Genomic DNA, 20,996 nt, shown 5'->3' on the forward strand with positions numbered 1-20,996 from the left:
TTATGCCCATTGGGTTTGTTTCCTTGTTATTGCATGGGACGGGCTGTTTGCATATTGTGGAAGTTAAGCCCTGCCCTTGGATGTTTAATAGGCTGATATGTGGGGCCAGGCCAAGCAGTGTGTTTTCCTCTCTGCGAAATTTGCCTTGTTTGGGTAACTGAGTGGATTCCCTGGACCCACAGAGCATACTTACCCTTTCAGAGGCAGAGGAGCCGAGGCAGGAAGACAAAGGAGCAGGCAGGCCAGCACCGTGGGGGAGGCGGACAGAAACAGCCCAAGCAAAGTCCTCCACTGCTCCACTGCTCTGTCCCCGGGGCTGCCGGGGAGGGGAACTGGGTTTCCAGGCGACTCAGGCAGACATTAGAGGGCAGGGGTCAGTCATGCCTCTGTGGCCACCTACTTAGGGCAGCGGGCCTAACTGGTCAGGCCAGTCGTAAACAGGCCAATTCTAAGGAACAGAGCCTGCGGTACAGAGGGAGACTTGTGAACTCTCACCAGAACATCGTAATTCTCCCTGCGCTTATCTTGGCCAAGAGTCCAAGACCAGACTTGCAGGCTTCCCGGAGACAGAGTTTGCTTCCAACAAGTTGTACAGCAACTCTGTCCCCCGACTGCTGGGGGTCCCCCAGCTGACCAGCTGGCCACAGTCCTGGCTCTCGTGTGCTCTGCAGGGAGCACCCTGTCTCCTGCATTTTGTTTTTTTTTTTCCTACTGCCCCTCCAACTCAGCTACCTGCTGAGAAAAATGCCTATTTTCCTCAGATTCAGTTTTGCAACATGTTACCAGGGAGCTGCCCCAAAATAAAACCCATATGATTTAGACACTGAGCCCGTTCTGTGAGAAGAGAGAGGTTTGACTTACGATGAGCAGAACTCACAAGGGGGCATCTAGGAGCTTTGTAAAGGATGCAAAGAAAAAGTGCCCAAGATTTCCTGCAGAGACTTAAAAAGATCAGGGGAGCCAGCTCGAACTCTAAATTGGAAGCAAAGCTGTTTGCATTGTTGGTTTTTTACAGGTGAGACGAAAGTTGGGGTTTTTAAACAAGAAAACAGAAGGGTGTTCAAGTCTGTTTATTTATACTATAGGGTTTTTTTTTCTTTTGTGTGTGTTCTCTGGGTGGGGAACGTGGGGATCTCTGAAAACAGAGAGAAACATATTTCATTCTTGTCTGCGGTGGCCCCCGGTTCCCGGGGACGTGATAGATTTAAAAGGCTAGCAAACACGAGACTGTCCCCTAATAGACGTGTGGGGTGCTGCGGGGTCTCAGGTCAGGGCTGAGGGGCTCCGGCTGGGGACGGACCTTAACGTGAAGCCTGTCACCTGTCACCCTCCCTACTGTCACCTTCTCTGATGGGCTTCTGTCCGTCCCAAGACATGTAAACCATCCACGCAGGGAGGGGGCGTTCCTCAGGGACCGGGTGTTCCCAGACTCACGGCTGCAGAGCAGAGCGTCAAAGCGAGCGGAGAATCTTCACCCCAAGAGCAGGTATGGAGTCACTCTCCCAGCCTCGCTGTCCCCACGGCGTGAACCGGGGACCCAGGGCAGATGCCTTCAGGATGTGTGTAAGGAGGGTCCTCCTACTGACGTAACAAATCCCCATGACTTAGTGGCCCCCGAACAGCACAGGATTATTATTATCTCAACGGTTCTAGATGTCAGACGTCTGACTTGGGTCTCACTGGGCTAAAATCAAGGTGTCACCACGCCTCCTTCGTTGCCTACGTCAGTTGGACGAGGCACAGGGGTGGGGGTGTGCATGACGCGGGCTGGAACTGATTTACAGAAGGTGGTCAGGTTGCAGGTATTCAGGGAATGTAAGCTGCCAGCCCTCTTAAGTGCTGGAAGGCTGCTACACCTGGCCCTGCGCCCGTGGTTAAAATGTTCCCTCCAGACATTGCCTGCTCATTGGACCATCATTTGCTAAATAAGTCTTTTACTTGAGCCATTAAAAGGCGGCATCAGAAAGCTTGCTCAACCCCATAAAGGTTCTCTCACCTTTGTGTTGAAGGGCCTAAGCCTGGTTTTGTTCAGGGCAGCCCACCTGAAAGTGCCTTTCTCGATTTCCGGTTGTTTCTATGGATGGCTCTTGAGGGTAGGAGTTGTGGATTCAGGCTTCTGGATCATCCCCTTCAGAGGCTGACTCAACTGAGAGCAATGCCCTTTCTGCTCCCATTCCTTCCTCCTCTCTGCTGCCTGGATGGCCTGTGTGTTGCCTGGTGCAGCGGCAACCATGTTGTGACCACGAGGCAAAGGACAGTAGCCTTCCAGGGAGTTGGAAAGGGGCTGCCAGCCCTGGATTGATTCCCTCAGATTAGCTGGGAGATAACACACCCCTCTCTAGCTTGCAGCATTTTTATTCCTTGTGTCTGTTACTAGCAGCTCAAAGAAGTGAAGCCACTACGGGCAGTGGTCCTAATGGGTGGGGTCGAGACCACCGTTTGAGATCAGAGGTACAGAAGCAGACACAGAACTCTTTTATCTTTTCTATGTTACCTTCAAAGAGTAGGTGTGAGTACTTCTATGTGCCATTTTGTAGGGCTGTTCAGGGAGGCACTGAAATTCCAAGCAGGCTTCAAGATTGATGGGTAGAGAAATTGGACATTGGCACTAGGGTACCCCCTGAGCTTTGGAGGACTAGAAAGAGCATTGTTTGGGTGTCCACTGTGATCCTCTTGTTCCATAGATGAGAAATCTTAACAGCCACTCCCTGGCCGCATCATGCTTCTCAAGAAAGGGAAACTTAAGCGAGGACCAAGGTTGTAGATTTTTGTTTTTTCAGTCCGGTAACTTTCTCCAGGGTCCTCTCTCACAATCCTGGCTGTCACGGGAGCTGTCCCTGTCTTTTTTAAACATTGATTTCCCAGATTTGTTGAGGTATACTCGATACATAAAATTGTATATATTTAAGGTACAAGGTGATGGTTTGATACATGTATATGCTGTGAAATGATCGCATCAAGTTCACGCACACAGCCATCACCTCATACAGTTGCCATTTTTGTGTGTCTGGTGAGAACGCTTCAGATCTCCTGTCTGAGCAAATTTCAACTACATAATACGTTTTTATTAACTGTGGTCACTGTGCTGTATCTTCAATGCCAAGAATGTGTTCATCTTATTGCTGGAAGTGTGTCCACTTGGACGGTGTTCCCAGCTCCCTCACCTCCCCGTCTGTGGCAACCACCAATTGACGCTCTGCATCTATGACTTCATTTTTTTTTTTAAGATTCCACATATAAGTGAGATCATACAATATTTGTCTTTCTCTGGCTGACTTATTTCACAGCATAACACCCTCAAGGTCCACCTATGCTGTTACAAACGGTAAGGCTTCCTTTTCATGGCTGAATAATATTCCATTGTGTGTATACACATCTATCTACCTATCCATCTACCCATCCATCTGTCGTATCATTTCTATCCGTCTATCCATCCATCCATCATATCATATCTATCTACCCATTTGTCTGTCTATCTATCTATACATATTTATCCATTTTCTTTATCTGTTCATCCACTGATATGACTCTTAGATTGTTTCCATGTCTTGGCTATTGTAAATAACGCTACAACGAACACAGGGGTGCAGATATGTCTTCAATATCCTGTTTTCATCTCCTTTAGATAAATACCCAGATTTGGAACCACCGGACCACACAAGCGTTCCATTTTTATTTTTAACCCCCTCCCCATGGTTTCCCACAGTGGCTGCGCCAGTCTACATTCCCAACAAGAGTGCTCAAGTTCCGTCTCCTCCACGTCCCGCTCCACGGCTCCCATCTCCTGTCCTTTTGCTGAGAGCCCTGCGGACGGGGCAGGTCACATCACCCTGGGGTCTCAGTCCTGGCTGCAGGAGCACCAGGGGAAGGTTCCACAGCACGGCTGCAGCCACGGCTTCCACACAATGTTCCCCAGAGAGAACTGAGGGGGCACGGGGCTCAGGGTCTCCCTGTGCGCCTCCACCGCTTGGCCCACCCTGGCCACCACTGCATGGTACAGGGGCTCAGAGCCAGGGGACAGGGGCCGTGCCTCCGAGGGGTCTCTGGAGAGGTCGAAGAGCAGAGGGGGGTCATGATAGGTCACCCCCTCCCCAGAGCAGGGGCACACGCTTCGCCCGTAGCAGGCCCCCGCTCCCTGGGGGTGGAACCGTGGCGTGATGTAATGGACTTTCCAGAGTCTTCCACCTGAATGCAGACAGGGGGTCGGTCAGGGCAGGAGAAACCTGCTAACTGAACACCCAACCAGGTGCTGGCGCTGGGGAGCCTAACGTCCCATGTCCAGCAAAAAGAGGACAGAGCGGAGGACACGGCGGATTGTGTAAGTCTGACATCACTGCTGTCAAATCAGTGTGTATGTATGTGTGTGTGTCTATGTGTGTCTGCGCATGTATGTGCGTGTGTGTGTGTGTGTATGCTGTTCTCCAGGGACGGACACTCAAAGGGACTCATTCCAAGGTGCTCAGGGGGCTCTGTGTGGGGGTTAGACCTACAGATGCCCTTAGAACATCCTTACCCTGCCTCCCTATTTTTAACTGTTTGGTGCCCCCGTGTTACTTTTATAAACAGAAGCAAGAAAGCTATCTCAGCAGTCTGCGTGGCAAGGTCTTGCTGTGTCCTCAAGGGGCTCATGGGGATTCATGTCAGATAATAAACCCAGTGTGAGGGCGCCACAGACTGGAGCCTGCAAGTCCCTTCCTCCATGATGGGGTCAGCACCAGCCAGCATCCTTCTTGAGATATCAAGTGACTCTTTTCTTCTTGTAAGAAAGGGATTGGCTCTGTGAGGATGAATGTCACGTGTCAACAGGGCCAGTCTCAGGTGGCCAGATACGTGGTCAGATACTGGTCTAGATAGCACCTCGAAGGTGTTTTTTAAGATGAGAGTAACATGGAAATCTGTAGATGGGGAGTTAAGCAGATTGCCCACCAAGGTGGGGGTGGGCCTCGGCCAATCAGTTGAAGGACTTAAAAAAAAAATACAGAGGTTTCCCAAGGAAGAAGGAATTCTGCCTCCAGACTCCAGCATAGAAATTCTGCCTGAGTCTCCAGGCTTTGGAGTCAAAAAGCCAACATCAACTCCTGCCAGGCTGCCATGAAGATTACAGACTTGCCACACACACACCCCCAGCCCAGCCATGTAAGTCAATATCTTAAAATCAACCTATCTGTCATCTATCTATCTATCACTTTTCTACCATCTATGTATGGTCTATCATTTTTCATCTGTCTATTTATCTCCTGTTATCGATATCTATCTATCATCTATGTCTTTCCCTCTATTATCTATCTAAACTATTACCTATTCATCTATTATCTATCTTCATCTGTATCTATTTCTCCATTCATCTATCATGTCATCTTTTTCATCCATCTATCCATCCAACCATCTATCCATCCATCCATCATCCAACCATCTATCCATCCAACCATCTGTCCATCTGTCCATCCATCCATCTATCCATCCATCCATCATCCATCCATCTATCCACCCATCTATCCATCTATCCATCCATCCGTCCATCCAACCATCTATCCATCTGTCCATCCATCCGTCCATCCATCCATCCATCCGTCCATCATCCATCCAATCATCCATCCATCTATCCATACATCTATCCATCCATCTATCTGTCCATCCATCCATCCATCCATCCAATCTGTCAATCCAATCTATCCATCCATCCGTCCATCCAATCTATCCATCCATCCATCTATCCATCCATCCATCTATCCATCTGTCCATCCATCTATCCATCCATCATCCACCCATCCATCTATCCATCCAACCATCTATCCATCCGTCCGTCCATCCATCCATCCACCCACCTCTCAGTTCCATTTCTCTGGAGAACCCTGACTAATACAAACCTCCCTGCTCCCCCAATCATAGGTGAGGTGTGTACTCACTCTCCTTCTCATGCCAGCGTGCAGCGTGGAGATATTTCCCACAGTAATGAAACAGGAACTCGTGTGCCGAGTGCTCAGCATCTCCTTGCAGCAAGGGCATCAGGTTGTGGCCATCCATCACCCTGATTCAGCGAAGAGACCACAGGAGGGAATCAGGCTGAGGCCACTCAGACTGCATTTTGAACCTGGGACCTTTAGTAGGCTAAGGCTGCCAGGACTCCAGATGACACTGAGTAGAGGCTTGCTGGCAGCCCTGGGCAGAACACACAGGCGCCCGCGCACAAACACACACAGATACACCGACACACCAACACACAACATTCTGATCTCAGATACTAGCATAGAATCTTCTTAAATTCCAACTGGACTGCCCATGCCCTTAGACTGAACTCTAGGGCTGCAGAAATCTTTTTAAAACATTACAGATCCCAAGATACGTGGTCACCTGTGTAAAGTGTCTGGACAGGGGAAACCAGTGATGATGCCCCCATGACCTGATGGTCCTTCCTCACAACTCATCCTTTTTCAAAGTCCATAATCTGGATTTAACGTAGAAATGTGGTAGCTTTGCCTGCAATCGAAAACCACTTTTCGCCTTCTGTTTTATTTTAAACTATGTCTAAATGGGATGGTTTGACTTGAAGTCTGAGTGTCGCTGTGAAGGTATTTTGTAGGTCTAGTTAACGTTTACAATCACTTGACTCTGAGTAAGGCTGATCACCCAGGATAACAAGGGTGAGCCTCGACCGATCAGTTGAAGGCTGTCAAGAGCCAAGACTGAGGTTTCCGGGAGAAGACAGAATTCTGCCTCCAGACTGTAACATAAAAATCTTGCCTGAGTTTGCAGCCCACTGGCCTGCTAACATCAGGATTTCCCTTTGCCGGCCCCTACCATTGCATGAACCAATTCCTTAAAATAAATGTCTTATTTTACACAGATGTGCATACACACACACACACACAATCGGTCCTTTCTCTGGAGAACCCTGATGATACACTACTAAACTAATAAATGAGATGCTTCTTTTGACCATAAAAAAATGAGGATAGGATACATCATAATTATGCTTCACACAGGAATATTTACTGGTTATCTTAAAGCAAAATCAAATCTTTACAAAAATATTTACTTCTGTTTTTTCCTCTTGTATTAGAGGGACTTTGGGGCCCTGGTAAAGCACTTTAAAATCATAGTGTCATAGCTTCATCAACAGGTAGCCGAGACTGTATTTCAGGAGATTATCGGGAGATGTGGCAACGTAATGCCTGAATCTCCCCACTGTGACGCCGACATGGCATAACCTCGGCAACACTGCAAAACCTGTAGCTTGTCCCAGTTGTTCACTTAATCTTACATTTTACCGAGTTTGGTTATTTTATGCTAGGCTGTCCCCTATATTTCAGGACATGAGAATTTTTCAAATGTTCTCCTGTTGTAGGTTTTTCCCCTCTCCGATGTGGAAGAGGAAAGGGAGCCATCTCAGAATTAGGGAGGAGGTGGTCACATCCCCCGCGTACCTGTCCTGGGGCACCTGGCCGCCCCCCAGCCGGACCACGGTGGGGAAGACGTCCATCAGGCTGGTGGGCTCGTGGACCACTCGGCCGGCCGGCAGCACCCCGGGCCACCGGAAGATCCCCGGGACGCGGATCCCGCCTTCCCAGCCGCCCATGCCTTTGCCACCTGGAAGTCAACGACATCATTAGGGTTCCCCAGGAGACGGCCCCGTCTACACACACACCTGGGTGCACCTGGGTGCATGCGTCTATACACAGGCACCCACATCTACAGACGCACAGGGTGGCAGCCTGGAGGTCCCCAGAATGGCTGCAACCAGACCTTGTCCCTTCCCCACCAGTAGGGGGTGCCCGTTTCTACTCGTGAAATCTGGTGGGTCTCTGTAGCCACTTCAATAAGTGGGAGGTGGCAGGTGTGACTTCAGAGGCAGAAGTGGTGCTGGGACTTCATACCCATGGACTACGAGGCTGCCCTCACCCCCAAACGTCCTCTTTGGGGATGGAGGGACTGGGAACCGGGTCTGGGAACCTTCCGTCTCTCCTAGCTCATCACACCTCCCGCCTGTTTCTGTACCGACCCCTTCTTCATTTCTAAGGCGACCATCCCAGGGACCCCTGGTAATGGGTTGGGACCCACACTCGCTCTTGAAGGAATGCAAGTCATTATTAGGCATAAGGCAATGTGTTCATACTGCCCAGGACCTCTGGGTGAAGCAATCAGGAATTCCAGTGGGAGAGTTTTAAACAGGGAGAGACGTGTTCACAGTCTCACTCGGGCAACGCTGCTTTCCTGGAGTGCACATGTTAACCCTGTTGCATATTCACCTTCTACGGATGCGTAAGAAGCCACTGCAAGGTCAGCAGCTGACACCACCACCCAGCTGTGAGGTGTCAGCTGTGCAGGGGGGAAGTCTGGCGTGGCGTGGCTGGGTGGTCTCCTCTGGGGTCACACAGCCTGGAGTCAAGCTGTTGTTTGCAGACTATAACGCTGTAGGGTACAACTGCTGGGAACAATCCAATTCAACTACACATGAGCCTCTTACATCTTGGGGATGTAACTGGCAGATGGGAGAAGGGATGCACATCCAAGTTCGTTCAGTTGTTGGAAAAATCCAGCTCACTGTGGCTGTAGGACTGAGGTCCCCATTACATCCTCGGGATGGATGTGGCGGATGGGAGGAAGGATTCACGTCCAAGTTCGTTCAGTTGTTGGAAAAATGCAGCTCACTGTGGCTGTAGGACTGAGGTCCCCATTACATCCTCGGGATGGATGTGGCGGATGGGAGGAAGGATTCACGTCCAAGTTCGTTCAGTTGTTGGAAAAATGCAGCTCACTGTGGCTGTAGGACTGAGGTCCCCATTACATCCTCGGGATGGATGTGGCGGATGGGAGGAAGGATTCACGTCCAAGTTCGTTCAGTTGTTGGAAAAATGCAGCTCACTGTGGCTGTAGGACTGAGGTCCCCATTACATCCTCGGGATGGATGTGGCGGATGGGAGGAAGGATTCACGTCCAAGTTCGTTCAGTTGTTGGAAAAATGCAGCTCACTGTGGCTGTAGGACTGAGGTCCCCATTACATCCTCGGGATGGATGTGGCGGATGGGAGGAAGGATTCACGTCCAAGTTCGTTCAGTTGTTGGAAAAATGCAGCTCACTGTGGCTGTAGGACTGAGGTCCCCATTACATCCTCGGGATGGATGTGGCGGATGGGAGGAAGGATTCACGTCCAAGTTCGTTCAGTTGTTGGAAAAATGCAGCTCACTGTGGCTGTAGGACTCAGATCCCCGTCTCCTTGCTGAAGAGGCCACCCTCAGCTTCCCCGGGCTGCCTGCATTTCTTCTCAGGGACGTGGTCCCTCCATCTCGAAAGCATCAACAGTTTGTTGAGCTCTTCTCATGATTCACCTCTGTCTGACTTTTCCTTTTCCATTAGCCAGAGAAAGCTCTCTGGCTTTAAGGGTTCACGGCATTAGGCCAGACCCACCAGGACATTGCTCCTACCCACCTAGAGGACAGCTGTGCCATGTTACACGGTGCAGTCATGGGAGTGCTATCTCATCGCAGTCACAGAGGCCAGGGGGCGGGGAGGAACATCTTTATCTTCGTTATTCATTTGTACATCTCCCTGTTTTACTGAAATGCAAACCTTTTAAAGAAGGGCATGCATCTTTACCCCTCTTGGCAGTGAGAATGTGAATGCACAGCAGGTGCTCAAAAAAGTCCCTTGGACTAAGGCACAAGGATACATTGTACAACACAGGGAACATAATATTTCATAGTAACTTTAAATGCTGTATGAGCTATTAAAGTATTGAACCACGATGGTGTACACCTGAGACTAATGGAATATTGTACATCGACTATACTTAAAAAAATTCCCTTCGAAAGAGCATCTTCTTTTTTACTTCTACTTGGTCACCAAACTTCCCTGATGGAAGTCATTTCCTCTGTCACACAATCTGTCCTTGAGCCCCAACGCCCATCGCTCTTACCTCTGTATATGCCATTCCATCCGCCCAGCTGGCTGTGTTCGTCTCTTGCCTCCAAGTGTCCTCCGTGATCAGAGGTGAAGTACGTGAGCGTCTTGTTTTTCAAACCGTGTTCTTCGACGGCATTGAGAATTTCCCCTTTGCAAAAAATGGAACGTTTCAGAGCAGCGTAAATAAAACCACATTGGTGAACTCCACATAACACCCCCCTTCCCTTTCTGAATAAGTCACTGCTTGCCAGTCAAGAAAAAGGAATCACGGTCACGCAAGTGCTCGGTGTGAAGGTGTATGTCGTTTTCCTTCCGATACCACAGGATTTAGAATCCTGCTGGCAAAAATATCACTGATCCAGAAGCACATAGGTCCCCAACAGAAGGCTGTCCTGGCACTCTGTCTGCGTGTGTACACATGTCCATGACAAGCATGTGTAGGTGGGAACGTGGTGAGAAACTGTGATGTGGGAGATCCCCGTCGACACGGGAGGAAGCCAGAGCTGGGAGTATCTACGCGTGTTGGCCTCCGGGGTCAAGACTCAGCACATGCAGACGACCGTGTGTAAATCAAGCGATCGCTTTATCCGTGGGCATCCCACGGGCGTGAAAAACACAGAAGGACTTTTAACCCCAAGGGAAGGTGCAGTGCTGAAAACGCAGGGTTTTGAAAACATGGTGTCATCTGCCCTCCTGTTTGGGGGCTGTCTGCCTCTTCACGTGGCCCTGTGTACCAGCATGCTTGTGTGAGCGCACGCTGGGATAAACTCCAAGGGTTTCCACGCCCACCTTGTTTTAAGGGTCCACAGTCTTGTGGGTCCTCTGAGGCTTTCTTGAAGCCACAAAATGAGGGTTATTTGGGACCAGTGTCCCGAAAGGCAGCAAGACTGCCCCACTTTCTGTAATGTCGCGTGACGGTTTGGCATCACCGACCTTGTCAAAGGGCGGTCTGGCGCCGAAGCAGAGCGAGAAATCGGAAAGGCAGAGGAACGCGTGGACGATATGGGAGAGCCTTCCTCCCACTGTTTGTTTGCCCTTTCTGTTCTTTGCTGCACCCCGGTTCTTCGTGAGATGGCTCACCCTGTCACCACGCTCTCGTGGGGAGGCCAGGACTGAAGGAAGTTAAGCCGTGCGGGGACTTACCCACGAGCCAGTCCATCTCCTCCACGTTGTCGCCGTACAAGCCATGCTGACTCTTCCCAAGAAACTCCTTTGTCGTCACGAGGGGAATATGCACGTGGAGCAGGGAGACCACGAGCAGGAATGGCCCGTGCTTGTTTCTGAAAGAAGAAGAAGAAAAAAAACACTTCAGGTAGAGGACCATCTCTTTCAACGCTCGCTGACCCATGACTTCAGAGAAGAGACTCGAAACTCAAGTTCTGGAAGCCAATCCCCATGCAGATGTTGAATTCCTCAAACCCACTGGCTCACAGGGCTGGCGGATGTGATCCCAGGGATGATCAAGAGACTCAGATGCTCGGAGAACTCACCGCCCTTAGGATGGGATGCTGTCCTTACCTTTCAATGTAGGAAACGGCTTCGTTTAGCAGAAGGCTTGCGGCTCTTTCCAAAACCATGGGCTGCTCTGTGACCTCGTGGTTTCTCATCAGGATGCAATTCCAGCGGCGGGCAAACCCAAAGCTGGCGTACCAGGAGACAAAGAACAGGAAGAGCAGGCTGGCCGCCCCCAAGACTGCTTTCCAGGAAAGGAAGAAGAGCCCACAGGCCTTGCCAGCCGCGAGGGTGAGGACCCCCAAGGCCATCATCTGGGTGTAATGCCGCAGCCTCGCCCTCGTGGCCGCGTCCATTTCCGGGGATCTGCCCGGGAGACAGTCGTTGACGAGGGTGAAGGGCATGCCAAAGAAGTAGTCGAACCCGTGGCTTAGCGGGTGGTGGCAGTGGTCGGTGCGCGATTCGCAGTTTACGCCCTGGTGCCATTTGCCTGAAGATAAAAGCCAAAACTTAAAAAAAAAAAATACACTTCAGGGACTCTGATACAAATCACCTTCTGAGAATAATTTGGATGTTCCGACAGAAAGAAGAAAAACGGTAAAATTTGAAAGAAGAAAGGAACAGAACAGAAATTCGAAATAGAAAGGCACACTGTGGATTTACGATATTGGTCTTTAAACGCACACATTACGCTTCATAAATACGAATGAACGCATCCAGGGAATATGCGTATCAAGTGACTGAAGGTTTAAGCCCTTTTCTGCAGCATGTGAGATTAAGAGCTTGCAACCCTTGACCACTCTACTACACTAAGTAACTTAGAAAATACAATTTCCAGATTTTCATATTTTTACTTTAAAAAACTTGAAAAGGGGAATTGACACAAATCATCTTAGGACAGAGAAGTTAACAGGCTCCTTCCACTAGCTAGTAATCACAGGTAATTTTTTTCCCAATGGCAGTCATTTTCACAACAATTGAGGTAGGACGCCCGCATCTCAAATTCCAGGAGAACGTCCAAGAATTGGGTTGTCTATGGGCACTTTGTGTTTATTTCAGGTACCACAGACTCCTAACCAGCTTACATTTAGCTACAAAACCGGCTAGAAAAAGCTGCCACCTGCAATTTGCCCAAAATTCCAAGTGGAGAAGTTAAACCAGGTCCCTGCCCCTTCTCCTTCCTACCACTTATAAACCATCTTCAGAGTCTGTAGGAATCTGTCCTAGAACCAAACCCAGGGGTCTACCTTTTTTATCCTTAAGGAAAGAAAAATGCTGGGGCGGGGTGAGGATTGTGGACAAGAAACTGAAACAGAAGCACCTCCCACCGCCAGAGCTTTCCACCATTTGGTTTTGTAACTCTGAGGGTTTTGAGGTGGGAGGTGGCCATTTAGGCAAAGATAATCTGTAGAGACTTCTGACATATCCCAAGAGGAGAGGATGGATTTGTCCAAGGAAGGAAGGAGGCTAACTGAGCAAGATTTTGAATTAAAATGACTCTTCAAAGTACATGCACCCCCAGTGTTCACAGCAGCAGTATTTACCATAGGCAAGACTAGGAAGCAACCTAAGTGTCCACCGACAGATGACTGGATAAAGAAGCTGTGGTCTATTTACACTATGGAATACTACTCAGCCATGAAAAAGAATGAAGTCATGCCATTTGCAGCAATATGGATGGACCTAGAGATGATCATACTAAGTGAAGTAAGTCAAACAGAGAAAGACAAATATCATGTGATATCACTGATATGTGGGATCTAAAATATGACACAAGTGAACTTCTTTACAAAACAGAAACAGACTCACTGACATAGAAAACAAACTTATCGTCACCAAAGGAGAAAGGCGAGGAGGGAGGGATAAATTGGGAGTTTGGGATTAGCAGATACACACTACTGTCTATAAACTAGATAAACAACAAGGAGTTACTATAAAGAACAGGGAACTATATTCAATATCTTGTAATAACCTATAATGGAAAAGAATCTGAAAAAGAATATATGTATAACTAAAGCACTTTGCTGTCCACCTGAAACATCGTAAATCAACTATACCTCAATTTAAAAAATTTTTAAATGACTCCTCAATGAGAAAAATTCAAACACAGTGAACAATTCAAGAGTGATCAGACGGATCAGACACTCGATTTGAGCTCTGATATAATTTTTTTTTCCCTCGTAGGAACACAGGTTCCTCTGATTTCTGATGGTCCCACCCCCTGGAAGACCCGAGTAGCGCTTATCACCGCACCGATGAGGCCCGTGGCGTAACCTTGCTGCTGGAGGACTCTGGCAAACGTGGTCTCGTTCTCGGGAAGTCCGCCTGAGCCCGCGTTCCACTGAAGGGCCCGGTACCCGTTGCTGGCTTCCATGCCTGCGGCGGGGAGCAGAGCAGAGCGGATGTGTTCATTTCCCATGGGCTATGGTTGAGGTTCTCAATAGCAGATTGAGGTTCTCAAAGGGGAATAATTCTACACCCCCACCAGTGGACACTCTGCAGGGCCTGGAGTGGTTTGGTTGTCACAATGAGGGGAGGGGGGATAACAGCATCCAGCGGGTAGAAACGCCCTACAGCACACAGGACTCCCCGACCCAGAGAATCAGTCAGTCCCAAATGGCAGCAGTGCCGAGGAAGAGAAACCCTGGGCCTTCACATGAGAGACAGTCTGCAGAGGGATCGATTAATCAGTTGATTGATTAGTGTATCTATCGATTGATTTATCTATCATCTATCTATGTATCTATGCATCTATCTATCATCTATCCATCCAATAATCCATCCATCTAATCTTTCTACCTATCTATCCATCCATCCATCCATATAATCTTATCTATCTATCCATCCATCTAATCTACCTATTTATCCATCCATCCATCTAATCTATCCAACCGTCTAATCTATCCATCTATCCATCCATCCATCTAATCTTATCTGTCTGTCTGTCTGTCTGTCTGTCTATCTATCTATCTATCTATCTATGAATGACAGTGACTCTTAACCAACGATGATTTTGCCCTCCAGGGGACACCTGACAATAGCTGGAGGCATTTTTGGTTACCACAACTTGTAGCAGAGATAAGAACAGTGGCTAGTAGCGCATAGTTGGCAGAAACTTACTCCCCAGGACCTCAAAATGTGACTGCATTCATGGATGGGGGTCTTTAAGGAGGTAATTAAGGTAAAATGAGGTCAGTAGGGTGGTTCCTGATCCCATAGGACTGGGGTCCTTGTAAGAAGAGATGAGGATCCAGACACACGCAGAGGGATGACCACGAGGACACAGGGAGGAGACGGCCGTCTGCACAGCAAGGAGAGAGGGCTCAGGAGACACCAGCCCTGCTGACACCTGGGCACACTGAGGGATTGCTGGGTCGGGGGGTACACACACATTCACCTGGTGCAGACGCTTACAAACCAGTGTCCACAGTGGTCCTACCCGGGTACAGCTGCACCCACGGTGTTCAAGGATCTCCTCTCGCTCTGTTTCCTTGCCAACACTTGAGACTGTCTATCGTTTTTATGCAGCCACTCTGCTGCATCTATGTTCATATAAATTTTTTCAAGTTATATTTTGAACGGTTTCTTCCTGTTCCCCGTTGCTCCCTTTGTACGTACTTTGGACCCCCTGGAATGTAACCACTGTCGTCACGTCAAACGTTTTGACATGGCTCTCTGTACTAATTTTCTGATGACTGCTGTAAGCAATCACCACAATTTTGGTGCCAGAAAATGATGCCGATTTCTTTTCTTGGGTTTCCGGAGGCCAGAAGTCTAAAATCAAGGTGTGGGCAGAGCTGTATTCACCGTAGAGGTAGCCTGCAGAGCTGTATTCCTGGGGGAGAGTCAGGCTTAGGGTGAGGGACGTAAATTTGGTGCCAGAAAGCAATAAGGATTTATTTCCTTGTGTTTCTGGAGACTGGAAGACTAAAATCAAGCTGTCGGTGGGACTGAATTCCTCTAAGAGGATGCCTGCCTTCTTATGCCCCTTTCTGCATCTTCCACACACCCTGCTCCTCTTACCAGGGTTTTTGGGATGACATTGGACCCACGTGGATAATCCAGGGTCATCTCCGCGTGTTAAGATGCGTCCCTTAATCACATCTGCAAAACTCCCTTTGCCATATTAAAAAAGAGCAATATTCACGGATTCTGGGCGTGAGGATGTTGTGGGCCATTCTTCAGCACCCCCACAATCTCCCAGAACCCACCTGAAATCATGACTTCACATCAAGATTGACTCACGTATTTTAAGCAAATAACATCACATGTAATCAGCTCTGTCCAGAGAGCTTCAGCCCTTCAGTATTCCAAATAATCATACTATTTTTTAAAAAAAAGATTTGTTTTCCTTTTGGCAGGACTACGTACACCATACTGGGTATGCCAGCCCAGGACAACGGAACGGCAGCTTCCGTTTTCACCGTCCCCCCCGGATCTCAACCATCACCACCCGATGACTGGGGACGGTGAACGGGGCGGTGGGGACGGGCCCTCTCCCCGGCCGCCCCCCCCGCACCCACCTGATCTGAGCGCGTGTCGGCCCGTGAGGAAGGCCGCTCTGCTCGGGCTGCAGAGCGGGGCGGCCGCCAGGTGCTGCGTGAGCCGCACGCCTTCCCGCGCCAGTCGGTCGACATTCGGCGTCCTGAGCAAACCACACAGAGGCCGCCGTCAGGACGCGGTCGTGCGAGGGGACAGGGCAGCGCATCCCCGCGCTGAAAGCGCCCAGATGGTAGGGGCGTCCCCGGGCTTTAGAACGAGCTGTGTTAAGTCCCCTGCAGAGGCAGCTGGACCCCCACTTCTAAAAGTTTGGTGCAGAGACGGAAGCCGACACTGTCACATGCACACGCCCCGAAAGGGTCTGAGAAGGCTTTCTGGAGGAGGCCACGGCGGGCTCCCACGCGGGCCTGAAGGCCTGCTGGCGTGCAGCTGTTGCTGCCACGTGGCTGTGGGCCCAGGATGAGCCGGCGTGGTCTGCGTTTCCCGCCAGCCCGGAGGAGGGGGCGCTGGGCTTCCTCGTGGGCTGGTCCAGAGGCCGGGCACCGGGGCAAGAGGGCGCAGGAAGGCCGGAAGGCCGTCGGCAGGCAGACAGCAGCGAAGACTGGGACTCCTCGTTACAAGGGGGACCCCGGAGTCCCTGGGCTCAGCCCCTCAGAAATCCCCTCATGGCATCCCCGACAACAGCCACCTGGTCTCCGGTCACTGGGAAACAGGGCAGCCCGTTCCGTTTTTGAACGATGCGTTAGAAACTTGTCTTGCTCTATAGGGTGGATGGGAAGGTCTCAAAACCTTAGAGATTTTTCTTCACATCTTTGGGGCTGACAACTTTAGACCAGTGGCTCTCCAGGGGGCAACTTTGCTTTAGCGAAATCTAGGGGGCATTTTGGGCTGTCACAACTCAGCAAGAGGGTGCTCGTGGCATCTGGTGGGTAGAGACCAGGGACACTGCTCAAAATCCTGTGGTGTACAGGGTGCCCCTGTCACGGAGAAGTCTCTAACCTCAAATATCAATAGGGCCGAACTTGAGAAACTCTGCTTTAGCTTAAGGGCCTATCTATCTATTTATCTAATTTTCATCCATCTATCCATCCTTCCGTCCAACCAACCGTCCATCCAACCATCCATCCATCCAAATATCCATCCGTCCATCCATCCATCCATCCATCCATCCGTCCAACCATCCATGCATCCAACCACCCATCCAACCATCCATCCATTCATCCACCCGTCCATCCATCTGTCCACACATCTGTCCATCAATCATCTAGGTATCTACCAAACATTTGTCTCTTAGAATGTCTTCGTGATCATCTACACTGGGGAATGGGACAAAGAGCACCATAGGTCTGAACCTCAGTAGAGCACCTCCCTCCTGCAGAATCCTTTCCCTCCACTTGTTAAAAGATTATCTTACAAAAGGAAAAAAAAATGCTACTTCTTTGATACATTTAAGTGTGATGTAAAATTTCTGTGCTTCTCAGTCAACTGAAGATCATTCCTTTTTTCCCTTATCAAGCTGCTTCCCAAACATGGTCCTAAAACGTTACTCTAGAGTGCCTCTCATTCCTGTATGCATTCTTTTCCTTTTCAATAGCACTGTGGCCTGTGGAATCAGTTACTTTCATTAAAAAAAAAAAAGCATCTGAAAGTGATATAAATATGCTGAGAGATCTCTTGCTGCCTCTAGGGAAAAAGATGGGGTAGCAGCGTATGAGTGAGATGTGCTGGGAGAGGAGACAGCTTCCCTCCCTACTGTGGTAATACAATGAACAGGTATCATGTTTATTTACATAACTCCCCGCTCAGTCTGTAACCCGTCTCTGGAGTAGCACTGCTTTCAGACCATCAGGGGGTCACTTTTATATTTTGCATCACGGAACTGGAAGGGTCCATCCAATGACCTCCTATTCCCCGAGGAAACATGCAGGCTCAGAGGAGCTCAGGGTCTGGGACCCCTGGCAGAGCCATGCAGGAGCAGGGTCAGCACCACCGGGCTGCTCCTGGGACTCCCTGACCCCCAGCCTCAGGCTGCATGTTCACATTAACTCCCTTCTACCGCAAGGAGGGAGAGCCGGTATTACCAACACAAGCCGCAGCCGAGTTCTGAGGCTCTCCAAGCCTGTCCCCGCCTGCAGACGAAAGCGGGAAAGGTTTAACCCAAGGGGATAACTCTGGATCCGTCTCTCCATGGAATCTTTCAGCTCTGCTCCCTACGTGAGAGCCTCCTGCACATTTAATGATTTAGGACAAAGATTGGCAATCTCTGGCCAAATGTTACTGTGGGTCTATTTTGGGAAGTCCCTCTGGAGCTCAGGGCAGTTCTGAAGTTTTTCAAGAGTTGGGAAAAATAAACAGAAGAAGAAAGAAGGGTAGGACCTTATGTGACCCATGCAGGCTCTCACAGTCCCATGTGGCCCCTTACAAAAGAGGATCGCTTATATTAACCCCTAATCTGGAATAAAAAATTCTTCCAGCGTGTCACCCTAGGTGATCTGGGTTGCATCTTAAATCCATTGAGTGTGCTTCCAAGAGACAGAAGATGAGGGACACAGACACAGAGGAGAAGCCACGTGGAGACGGAGGCGGAGACGGAGGCGGAGACGGGACGGAGGCGGCCACCAGCCCATGGATGGATGCCTGGAGCCCCCAGAAGCTGGAAGAGGCAGGAGGGACTCTCCCCTGGAGCTTCAGGAGGGAGCGCGGCCCTGGGACACCTTGACCTCGGGCGTCTGGTCTCCAGAACTGGAGGAGGAGAAATTCCTCTTCTTTTAAGGGCCCCAGTTTGTGGTCATTTCGTACGGCTACCCCAGAAAATTAATGCACCCCCCCACCACTGTTCATGTTGTTTGAAACGTTTAGGACTGTCTTTGCCTGTCGAAAAGTAATTGTTTTGGTGATGAGATTCAAGGCATTAAAGAATTTCGTAAGTTCTACAGGCAGATTTTAAATGCATCTCACACACACACACACACACACACACACACACACACACACCCCACCTGCACCCCCAGCCGTGGTACCTCAGTGTGTCGTTCCCATAGCAACCAAGGTCCCCAATGCCAAGATCATCTGCCATTATCAGCAGGATATTTGGTTTAAACGCATTTGCTGCTTTTAATTCGCAAGTCCTCAGAAGGCAGCTCACAGTGACTAAAACTGCCAGAGACTCCCTGCAGGAAAAACACACCAAAAAAGGCAGAAATAAACGTCTGTCGGCTGGAATGAAATGCTGGCATTTCAAACCAGGTTGCTGGGAAGGTATCCGCATTTCAGGCACGTTAGGATCTAACAAAGGACAGCCTCCAACTTTTGACTCCTTTTGTCCCAACGGCTTGAGTAATAAACCGTCCTGAGCCGCAGAAACCTTGGCCGCGCTAGGTTTTTGTTTGTTGGTTTGTTCTGGAAAGTCGTGGTCGGCCAAAGTTCAGTTTCTTGCGCTGAATTCACCCGGGCTCCTCGTTCCCACCACTTTTAACTACGCCAGTGGCCTTAAAGTCACCAGAGGCCGGGCTCTGAGCTGGGGCGCCCGCCTTCCCGGATGCGCAGGGCGGCCCGGCCGCGCGGCCCACCAAGGGTCCCCGGCTCGCCCACGAGGGAGGCGGGCCGGGTCGGGGCAGAGGGGGACTCGCATTTTTAAAGGATGCATATGGGATTACAAGCAGCCCAGACATGACAGGGAGAAAGCACAGCCGTCTCCACCAGTCACCTCACGGACTGGAAAGGCACGTCTGCGGCGAGGTCAGGAGCGCACCCGCGCCCTGCGTAACCGCGGTCCGGAGCGTCCCGGGGGTGGGTCCCCGCGCGCCCGGTTTCCGGGCTCCGGGCTGCACGTTCCAGAGGGTCCCGGGGTGCGCAGCACGGCCCCCGGTGCCATCCGCGTCCCCCGGGGGCGCCCCGGCGCGCCCCGGGGTTGGGGACCTGGCCTGGGGCGCCGGCGGGTCTTGGCCGGAGAGTTGGGGGCCGCACGGCCGCGCGGGGGTGGGGATGGCAGCGAGGGGAGGGCCAGGGCGCGGACCGGGCATGTCCTAGAGGGTCGGGCTCCGGGGACGCGGTCACGGGGGCTGTCACAGCGCAGGCCCGGGCGGGCCCCCGCTTCCGGGCTGGGAGGCCGCGGCGGGGCGGGGCGGGGCGGAGGGCGGCGGGAAGGGAGGCGCGGCGGCGCCGGGGGCCCGGACGGGGCGTGTCTCAGAGAGGGCGGGCGGGGCCCTGGGGGCCGGACAGGGCGCGCCCTGCGGGGACGCCGCGTGCCCCGTCCCCTCCCTCTGCGCAGCCTTCCCTCCGCCTCCTCCCGCGTCCGGCTCCTTTCTTCTGGTCTGTGCGTCTCCCCCACCCTCCGTTTCGGGGGCGAATCGCTGCCCCCTCCCCAGCCCTTTCGTCCCCCGTGTGTCCAGGGCACAGAGCTGGCCGCCAGCTGCAGGCCGGTGACTCCGAGGCGCACGCACAGGGGCCCACGCTCGGCTGGACGCCCCCCCCTCCTCCCGCGCCCCCCACCCCGCCCCGGGATGGAGTGGGGACCTCGTCCCGGACCCCGCGCACCTGGCCGGGAGCTTGGCGCGTCCGCTCTGCGCCGTGGGTCCCATGGCCGAGCGCGGCCCGGACGGAGCGCAGGACCTTGCCCCCAGAGCCGCGTCCCGGACCCGCCCCCGGAGTTGCGCGGTCCGTTGCGCCCCCTCCCTCCCTAATCCTCTTAAAGACTCCCGTGGCCTCCAGGGAGTTGAGCTTGCGAACAGGTTTTCCTGCGAGGCTTCCTGGGGGCGGCGCTCCGAGAGACTGGGGCCAGGGAGCAGCTGATGGACGCCGGCTGGGCCGGGGTAGGAGGGCAGGGTGTTGCCAAGTGGTGGTGGGGCCCGCGCTTAGCAGGCAGGAGGTCCTGGGTTCAATCCCCAGTACCTACCTTTTAAAAGAAAAAAAGGGGGGGGGGGGGAGGAAAGGGGATAGGAGGGGAAGGGACTCTGTTACCCATCACAGGGAGCAATCATTTTAGGAGTTTGGCACAAGGCGTGCCAGTGTCCCCGGCTGTAAGGGAAAAAGGCGTTTACTAGGCCTGCCGCAGTCTCTGCGGGACACACACGAGAGGGGTGCCTGTGTGCGCCCCGGGGGTCGGTTCTGAGGGCTTTTAGGGGGGGTGGGGAGGAGTTGGTGAA

The 20,996-nt window shown here is 51.4% G+C and overlaps 1 protein-coding gene across 1 annotated transcript; it reads right to left on the reverse strand.

The window, feature by feature from the left end:
* Nucleotides 1-3,653: 3,653 nt before the first annotated feature.
* On the reverse strand, nucleotides 3,654-20,572 carry ARSD (arylsulfatase D). The gene is made up of 10 exons (XM_072955888.1): nucleotides 20,389-20,572; nucleotides 18,873-19,022; nucleotides 15,876-15,997; nucleotides 13,606-13,728; nucleotides 11,419-11,842; nucleotides 11,044-11,180; nucleotides 9,914-10,048; nucleotides 7,425-7,587; nucleotides 5,907-6,028; nucleotides 3,654-4,185 (listed from the first exon to the last, which is right to left on the reverse strand). Exons 1-10 carry the CDS (start codon nucleotides 20,430-20,432, stop codon nucleotides 3,839-3,841), a joined length of 1,767 nt encoding a protein of 588 aa, XP_072811989.1. The 5' UTR covers nucleotides 20,433-20,572; the 3' UTR covers nucleotides 3,654-3,838.
* Nucleotides 20,573-20,996: the final 424 nt, after the last annotated feature.

This window comes from Vicugna pacos, chromosome X (genome assembly GCF_048564905.1).
Source record: "Vicugna pacos chromosome X, VicPac4, whole genome shotgun sequence".
Lineage (NCBI taxonomy): Eukaryota > Metazoa > Chordata > Mammalia > Artiodactyla > Camelidae > Vicugna > Vicugna pacos.

Coding starts and splice junctions, on each gene's coding strand:
- ARSD (XM_072955888.1), bottom strand. CDS start 20,432: ATGGGACCCACGGCGCAGAGCGGACGCGCCAAGCTCCCGGCCAG. Junction 15,998..18,872: donor TATGGGAACGACACACTGAG/GTACCACGGCTG, acceptor TGGTTTGCTCAG/GACGCCGAATGTCGACCGAC. Junction 11,843..13,605: donor TTACGCCACGGGCCTCATCG/GTGCGGTGATAA, acceptor TTTTATCTTCAG/GCAAATGGCACCAGGGCGTA.